The sequence below is a fragment of the Equus caballus genome, chromosome 7, assembly GCF_041296265.1.
Source record: "Equus caballus isolate H_3958 breed thoroughbred chromosome 7, TB-T2T, whole genome shotgun sequence".
NCBI lineage: Eukaryota > Metazoa > Chordata > Mammalia > Perissodactyla > Equidae > Equus > Equus caballus.
The window spans coordinates 53,344,452-53,354,061 of record NC_091690.1 but is presented as its reverse complement, the minus strand read 5'-3'; the positions used below and the strand labels follow the sequence as shown (position 1 = coordinate 53,354,061).

At 40.2% G+C, this 9,610-nt stretch overlaps 1 protein-coding gene across 1 annotated transcript; it reads right to left on the bottom strand.

The window, feature by feature from the left end:
• Positions 1–7,166: 7,166 nt before the first annotated feature.
• On the bottom strand, positions 7,167–8,096 carry OR7E224 (olfactory receptor family 7 subfamily E member 224). Its single transcript, NM_001391121.1, has one exon. The coding sequence runs from the start codon at positions 8,094–8,096 to the stop codon at positions 7,167–7,169; it is 930 nt and encodes a 309-aa protein (NP_001378050.1).
• Positions 8,097–9,610: the final 1,514 nt, after the last annotated feature.

The following is a 9,610-nucleotide window of genomic DNA, read 5'->3' as shown; positions in this document are numbered from 1 at the left end:
GAGCAGAGGGTGTCTGCATGCAACTACCAAAGAAAGGATATGGCTGGTAGGGTTTGTAGAGGGAGAATTCTGGCCAGGGTCCCTGGGTCTAGAGTCAGACAGTTTGATTGAAACCTGGCTTCATCCCATTCTATCCCAGATCGAGTTACATTAAAGGTCTAGAATCCTTTCCTCATCTGCAGAGGAACAATAACATGTGCACATATATCTTAGGGGTGACTACGCACATGAAATGAAACAAGCCATATGGAGCACTTAGTTCAGAGCATAGCACTTGAGAATCTTTAATAAAGGTTCACAATATCATGTACAAGGTCATCTTGCATCATCCCCCACTCATCTTCATCATCACCTTCATGAATAGTTTTTGAGAGCTTAGGGGACAGATTAGAGGGGCTCACTTCCTGCTCCAGTAGGAGAGATGCCTGTGGGAGCTGGAACCAGTGTGGGAGGAAAGCAAACTCTGAATGAGTGTTCTCAGATTCCCACCAGAACCAAGAACATTACCTTCACAGGCCTCCGAGCTGAAACTTCATATTGGTGCCCTCTGATCTACTACTGTCGTACTCATCCTAATATTAAAGAAACAATGCTCTTACAGTCTGTCCTGTATCCAATAGCTCCAAGGGCACTCACTGGACTGTGCTGCTTCTATCCATGGTCATGACAAAGGAATGATGATCTGTCGCTCTTCCCATGCCTTATGAGTGGTGAAGGCTCAGGCCCTATTCTCAGGGCCGGCAGGAAGACAGAGTCAGGCATAGACCCCTGGATGCATACAATAACTCTGGGAAGACAAGACACACACACAGTTCCAACTATACTTGGACCAGCAACCTGAAAGGTTGCAGGACACAGGCTGATTATTTAGAGCTGTGTGGGCTGGAGAGCTCAATGCACAGAGCTCATAATTAGCCAGATTGGTCCATGTTATCCCAATCTCTGAGGATTTGTTGAGATTAATGGAACAGAATCAGAGGAAACGTAAATGTCCCTTGTAGGAACTGAGGCCTTCCACTTCTCAGGAGGAATCTCACGTGTACTCTTCCTTCTGATTTCGAAGTTTTGTAATCTTAATAAAAAATTCAGACTTACATTTTAAATTAACATACATCAATGTGTGAGTTTATCATCATCAAATGAACTCAAATGGCCAAGTAATTGAAGGAAAATTAGGTCTTGTATATCAAGAATCTGACAATATTCCCATTCTCTCAGTTAATACTTATGCCCTAAGGAAGACTAACTTTTTACATTGTAGACAGATCACTTAACATGAGATCTACCCTCTTAAATTTTGGAGTGTTCACATATGATTGTTGACTATAGGTACAATGCTGTACAGCATATTTCTAGAGCTTATTCATCTTGCTTGATGGAAACTTTATGTTCTTTCATTAATAATTCTCTATTTCCCCCTACTGCCAGCCCCTGGCATATACATTATGTAAGTGGAATCATGTAATACTTGTCTTTCTGTGATTGGCTTATGTCACTTAGCATATCATCCTTAAGGTTCCTCTATGTTGTTGCAAATGGCAAGACTTTTTTTCTTTTTTTCAGGGTGAATAGTATTCCATTATATATATAGTCTTTTCATACATATGTATATAATCAAAGTTTCTTTAGCCATTCCATCTCTCAGTGGACATTTAGGTTTTCCCATATGTTGGATATTGTGAATAGTGCTGCAATGTACATAGGAGTGCTACTATCTCTTTAAGTTCTTGATTTCAATTTTTTTGGGCAATTACCCAGAAGTGGGATTGCTGGATGAGAGATCAGTTCTGTTTTTCATTTCCTGGGGAACCTCCAAACCGTGTTCCTTAGTGGCTAAGACATTTCCTATTTACATCAACAGTATGCAAACGTTCCAGTTTCTCCACATCATTGCCAACACTTGTCTCTTTTTTCTTGCTGAGGAAGACTTGCCCTGTGCTAACATCTGCTGCCAATCTTCCCCTTTTTGTATGTGAGCTGCCACCACTGCATGGCCACTGACAGACGAGTGGTGCAGGTCTGCACCCAGGAAACGAACCTGTGGGATTTACACCATCACTTATCACTTATCCTTTCTTTATCCTGTATATTCCAATATCTGCATGCAATGTTAAAATTTCCAATGTCATGGGAATGATCCACATTCCCAATTCATTCAGTGAAAATGACACTCACTCCTAGATTCATTCTCCCCTTTGGGTATTGCTCCAAAGTTTTGGAGAATTTGGTCTAGAGAGATCTCGTCAAGATGGCAGTGTAAGCAGATTCTGAACTTGTCTTCTCCCATGAACACAACCAGGTTGCAACTATTTTTGGAAAAATTACCCTGGAGAGAAAACTGAAAACTGGATAAAAAGAGCCCCCACAACAAGGGACAGTCCTGACTAAGGCAGACGAGGCAGAAATTCCCACTGGAGAGAAAAAAAGCCACCTTTGGGAGCTGCAGAGCTTCTCAGCTGGCCAGGCGGGAGCCACCCTAAGGTACACAGCCCTCCCTGGAGGAGTGAGGTCTGGAGCAGGGGCCGATACAGCTATAAGCACCCTGCAGACTCAGCCCAACCCAGACGAGGGCCTTACTGTCCGGCTTTTCTGGCTATTAACTGCAGTGAGGATACCCCCAGAAAAGCTATCGGCCAAAAGTCTAAAAGACCCGGGTCTTAAAGGGCCCACGCACAAACTCACTCACTGCAGCAACCTAAAATCACCAGAGAGAAGGCTGACAGTCCTTTGGTGAAACGAAACTCACCTGGTGGGCTCTGGAGGCATCTTGGTGAGAGGAGGGAACTCTCCGGAGACTGAGACATTGGTGGGCGCCATTATTCTGACCTGGTCCAGGCGTACTGACACAGACCTTGGTGGGCGCCATTGAGGTTCTTCCCTTGGCCTGTTAGCACAAAAATCAACTCAAAATAGATTAAAGTCTTGAATGTAAGACCTGAAACCATAAAAATCTTAGAGGAAAATATAGGCATTATACTCTTTGACATTGGTTTTATTAGTCTCTTCGAATACCATGTCTACTCAGACAAGAGAAACAAAAGAAGTCCATTCAGAAATTGATAAACAATAATGTACATCCGAAATTACACAATGTTATAAACCATTATGATCTCAATGAAATTACTTTTAAAAAAAATTGGCAGAGGATATGACCAGACATTTTTCCAAAGAAGATATACACAGATGGCCAGCAGACTCATGAAAAGATGCTCAACATCACTAATTATTAGAGAAATGCAAATCAAAAACTACAATCAGGGGCCAGCCAGGTGGCGCAGTGATTAAGTTCACACGTTCCACTTCCACAGCCTAGGGTTCACCAGTTAGAATCCCGGGTGCAGACATGGCACCACTTGGCAAGCCATGCTGTGGCAGGCATCCCACATATAAAGCAGAGGAAAACGGGCATGGATGTTAGCTCAGCACCAGTCTTCCTCAGCAAAGGGAGGAGGATTGGCAGCAGATGTTAGCTCAGGGCTAATCTTCCTCAAAAACAAAATAAAACAAAAAGAACTACAATGAGATATCACCTTACACCTGTCAGAATGGCTATAATTAATAAGGCAAGAAATAACAAATGTTGGAGAGGATGTGGAGAAAATGGAACCCTCATGCACTGCTGATGGGAAGGCAACCTGGTGTAATCACTATGGAAAAGACTATAGAGATTTATCAAAAACTTAAAAATATAAATATCATCTAGCTATCCCGCTACTGGAAATTTATCCAAAGAATATGAAATCCACTCTTCAAAGAGATTTATGCATCCCCATGTTCATCACAACATTATTCACAATAGCCAAGACATTGAAGCAACACAAGGGCCCATCAGTGAATGAATAGATAAAGAAGATGTGCTGTATATATACAACAGAATCCTACTCAGTCATAAAAAAGACAAAGTTGTGCCATATGCAAAAATATGGATGGACCTTGAGGGAATTATGCTAAGCGAAATAAGCTTGACAGAGAAAGGTTAATATTGTATGATTTCACTCACATGTGGAAGACAAATTTATGGATAAAAACAGATTTGTGGTTACCAGAGGGGAAGGGGGTTGGGGGAATGCAAAAGGGGTAGAGAGGCACATATGTATGGTGGTGGGTAAAACTAGACTATTGGTGGTGAACATGACGCAGTCTATTCAGAAACTGAACTACAATAATGTATACCTGAAATTTACACAATATTATAAGCCAATATGACCTCAAAGAAGAAGTTTTAAAAACTAATAATAAAATGACAAAATTGGGGGGACCTGAGCAACCTAGAAGGGAGTAGGTCTCTCACTGGAAAATCTGAACAGCTATATGTCGGTGGATTTTGACAGTGGAAAGAATGAGAATTAAGTAGTGTGTCTGCCAAGATGAAGTTAAAGCACCTTCCACTAGTTTGTGTCATCTCTTTATTCTAATGGACAAGCCTTGGAATGTTCCTCAGTTCTTCAGAAACCTTCTCTTCCTGGAAGGGCAGAATATCCTCAGTGTTAAACCATGAGGTTATCCCCACACTCAGTGCCTTCAAAATCTAATGAACAGAAGAATCTAGGGGCTCTGACCAAACTAGTGACATAATTGGGGTGGAGAGTGCTTGTGATTGGACAACTGTCTCTAGCAACTTGAGGAGGAGATTTTTCAGGAGGATGGCAGAGGCCAAATTAATTACTAGTCTTAAATCATACTTTATTTACACCCTAGGGTGTTAATATTTTTAAATAAACTTTTTTGAAGTATAATATACATGCAGATATTATTTCAAACCCTGGACCCCCTTTCTATAAAACATCTCTGAATTTGGGTTTCCAGATTCATTAAGATTTTCTATGGGGATCTCCCTGATGCCCCTCAATTTTTATTGTCCATCTCCTGTCTTTGAATTTTCCCATGATGGAGACCAGCATTGGGTTTGTGATTCACAGACCATCATTGACTATTCAAATAATTATCTTGGAATAGTTATTTGTTTATTTGTTATTTGTCTTTAAAATCTTCTCAAATTAATTTTGTTAGTAAACAAGTTGTCCCAAGTTGAGTTCTTTGTGAAGCCAACTCTGAGACAGTGATTAACATGAGGATGTTTAAGAGGCAGACCTCCTGAATTCCACACCTGTGGAAAGGTAGATGTGTAGTAAGTAATTCATCCTCACCTAAAAAGAGTAATGGCCTTTGTCCCAGTTCCAGGGAGCTAACATTTAAACCCTTGAAATTTCCCTAGTGTTAGGAGTGATTGGTTATTCATGGTGGGCTCCCATCCTGTGGATCATACGTGATATTTTATGCTAATGAAATGACTCAGGATAGAAACTGGTCATGCAGAAAATTCCAATCATGTGATTAAAGCATTGCAGCTTTCGGCAAATTGATATCAGCCCAGCCTCTGGGGAGGGAGTCTGGAAATCAAGTTCAACTATATGGACAATAATTCAACTAATCATGTCTATATAATGAAGCCTCAATAAAAATTCTGGACATTGAAGCTCAGGTGAGATACCTGGTTGGCAATATTCTTTAAGTATTGTCACACATTGTAGACAGGAAGAGGTAATAGTTCTGGTGTCTGGACTCCATGGGGAAAGGACAAGAAGCTTTACATATGGAGGCCCTCCGTACATATGTGCCCTATGTGTATCTTCCTTTGGATAATTCTAATTTGTATCATTTTGCTATAACAAAACTGTCATCATAAGTCCAATGGTTTCCTGAGTTCTGTGAGCCAATCCAGTCCATTATCAAATCTGTGGGAGTCCCCACAGTTTGAATCATTCTAGCAAAATATTGAATGTGAGGGAGTCCCTGAAAATGTAGCCAACTGGTCTGAAGTGAGGGCAGTCCAGTGGGACTGTTCCCTCAGACTTTACAGTTTGGCAAACTCTTTGTAGCAAGCAAGAACAGTGGAAAAAGTCAAGCCAAGTTGAAGCCTTTCAAAGGCCTCCAAAAACCACCAGGGAGCTCTGGAGCTAGGATAATCCCTTGGAGTCAGCTGGAATTAGGGCCAAAGGGCTAAATGTTTACACCTGCATTGAAGAGTCATCAGGAATGGCCTGCCTAAGGAAGTAGGCATGACCTTATTTAAGGTGACTTCCTGCAACTGAGACAGATCCCTATAGGGCTTGATTGCTGAGGGCTGAGTAACATACCCACCATGTGGAGTAACATGTTCCTCGTTTCTGACAGGAGATCATTTTATTATTATTGTGGTAAAATAACATAAAATTTACCATCTTAACGATTTGTAAGCGTACGGTTCTGTGGCATTAAGTACATTCACATTTTTGTGCAACCATCACCACCATCCATTTCCAGAACATTCCCATTTTCTGAATCTGAAACTCTGTCCCCTTTAGACACTAACTCCCCATTTTCCACCCCCAGTCCTTGGCAACAACCATCCTACTGTCTGTCTCTACGAATTTGAGGCACCTAGAGACCTCCTATAACTGGAGTCATACAGCACTTGTCCCTTTGTGTCTGGCTATGTTATGTGATTAGCGAGATATTAGATGAAATGGGAGGGAGAATTATCAGGGAAATTGAGAATTTCCTTTGCTCCTGTTGTCCTCTCCCATTTTCTCCTTGGGAATCATACATTCTAGTTTTCCCAGGAAAGTCTCAATTGATAATTGTTTATTCAAACTCAGTATTAATAGTGCCAAATTTAAATTTAAAAATACTACCCTGGTTTGGACAGGAAATTTAATTATCACTCTGCTTTCTCAAGAATCTGACGAAGATCATTAAGGAGCAAAAATATAGTAGATATCTTCGTCCTTAAGGTAGGGTTTAGATCCTCCTAACATATAGAAAAAAATCTTGGGAAAAGGATAGAAACAAAAAATAACAAGAAAGAGAGAGCTGTGATTATTTTTCAATGACAGAAATAAGACTGCTCGTGACCAAGAGTCTTGGGTAATGTGTCAGGAAAGTGAAAGGGTATACAGATGTGTGCCGTATAATCCTAGGGGGGCTATGACTTAAGTAGGGAGTCCAAAATAATCTCCAAGCTTTATTACAGCTACAGTAAGAGGGAAAATTGTGTAAATTGAAAGCAGAGAGCTGTATAGGTACATATACACTATATGACTGCAGACTCAGAATTTCTTGTTATACTGTTTGGTTTTGCTGCATTTTCCAGGCATATGAACCAAAAGATAGCACAAGTATTGAGATTAGGCTATTCTGCTGACAATCCTCCACAACACATTCTTGATGTGACTATTCCTCAGGCTATAGATGAAGGGGTTCAGCATAGGAGTGACCACAGTGTACATCACCGAGGCCACTGCTTCCTTCCTCAGGGAAGATGAGACACTGGAACCGAGGTACACCCCAAGGCCTATTCCATAAAATAAGCAAACAGCTAACAGGTGAGAGCCACAGGTAGAGAAAGCCTTGTACCTCAGACCTGATGATGAGATCCTCAGTATGGAGGAAATAATTCGAGTATAAGAGTAAAGGATCCCTGTGAGTGGAACACCACCAAAGATGGTACCAATAAAATAGATTAATATGTTATTGGTGGAAGTGTCAGAACAGGCAAGTTTGAGGAGTTGAGGAGGGTCACAGAAGAAATGAGGGATTTCCACATCTGCACAGAAGGTAAGCTGTGACATCATCAAGTAGTGCAGCTGGGAGTCCAACAGACTGACGAAAAATGACACCAGGACCAACAAGCCACAGAGGTGGAAGTTCATGATGGCTGGATAGTGCAAAGGATGACAAATAGCCACAAACCGGTCATAGGCCATCACGGTCAGGAGTAGACTGTCTAAACATACAAAAAGAGAAAATGAGGACACCTGAGTTAAGCAGCCTGCATAGGTGATGGATTTGCTGTGTGTCTTGAGGTTAACCAGCATTTTGGGGACTGTAGTGGTGCTGAAACTGATGTCAGCCAAAGACAGGTTTGAAAGGAAGAAGTACATGGGGGTGTGGAGGTGGAAGTCAAAGCTGACAGTCAGGATTATGAGCAGGTTCCCAAACACGGTGACCAGGTACATGGTTAGAAAAAGCCCAAAGAGTAGGGGTTGCAATTCCAGATCATCTGAGAAACCGAGGAGGTGGAATTCTAAGACACTTGTTAGATTCTGTGGTCCCATCTAGATATGACACCTTTTAAAAAAGCAGAGAGTGTTGAATAAACAAAACACAGTGAAGAGGCACCCAGCCAAAGGTTAATATTTTGCATTCAAGCAATTCAAAACTATTCACACTTGAAACCTTACACCCCATTACCTTCAGAGATATTTCTCAGTTATGAACTGTCTTTAGAACTCATTCCTTACTGATGTCAGGACTATTCACCTGTTTCTACATACACTCACTTTAGAACCACTGAGCCAAGATTATTAGATAAGGAAGGACATTTGAGATAACAAATCCATGAACACAGTAAAATATCTGCACCCTACTTTCGAAGGAAAAATTAAAAATAAGAAATGTCATTCTCTTAAGAAAAAAAAGTATACAAATTAAAGGACACTAAGAAGCAGTCATGTGTACTTTATCTTATCCAAATGCAGTGCAAGAAATGTCATTAATTTGGAATATAGCCCTAGATGAGCTAAAACACCACTAGCTAGATTCTAAATTAAAATAGAATGCTCACAATCATGTAGCATTTTATATGCCAATGATCCTCCTGGATTCCTTTTTATTTGATTGTATGACATCCATCTTCCATGGGTATAAGCGCCCACTCAAATGTGTGAGTGTCTGCTCAAAGTCTTTTCAAAATAATTCAAATGTATAAATATTTGGCCTTGATGAACTTCACATTTGATAAATAAGTTTTTGGTAAATGCACAGAGTCATATAGCATCACTGATCCAAAAGGTGGCATTAATTTACAATGCACCAATGATTAAGCAATAATTACATTTTGATGAACAATCTGCATCTATCTTTCATTTTTTGCCAGGTTATTTTTTTATCATTGCTACACAATCTCAGGGAAACATCCGAGGTTAATATCATTTTTTGCTGTTTTTGTAGTGGCTTGGTGAAAATTCTTACATATGTTTCTAATCCTAAACATTTGTGAAGCGTTGTTTTTCCCTCCAATCCAACCTCTTATGAATAGTTGAGAAATTCAGAAGAAAGTCCAGGCCTGAATCCTTAATATGGCCTGCCTGTCCCAGTTTAAGAGCTTTTTAAGTCAATCCTTCCTACAAAGAGGTATTGCATTTCTCCTAAATTCAGCTCCCTGAACGCAATTGGGTCTTCATTTCTCTTATCAGGTGAAAAATGACTTAACTTGGAAACTAAAAAATACCTGGAGAAAAACGAAAATGAAAATACAATATACCAACTCTTAGGGGATGAAGCAAAAGCTGTCATAAGAGGGAAATTCATAGCAATATGGGCCCACCTCAACAAACAAGAAAAATCTCAAATAATGAATCTTAAACTGCACCTAATAGAATTAGAAAAGGAAGAACAAACAAAGCCCAAAGTCAGCAGAAGATAGGAAATAGTAAAAATAAGAGGAGAAATAAATGAAATAGAGACTTAAAAAAAAAAAGCAGTAGAAAGGATTAATGAAACTAAAACCTGGTTCTTTGAGAAGATAGACAAAATTGACAAACCTTTCCCAGACTCATTAATAAAAAGA

Coding starts and splice junctions, on each gene's coding strand:
- OR7E224 (NM_001391121.1), bottom strand. CDS start 8,096: ATGGGACCACAGAATCTAACAAGTGTCTTAGAATTCCACCTCCTCGGT.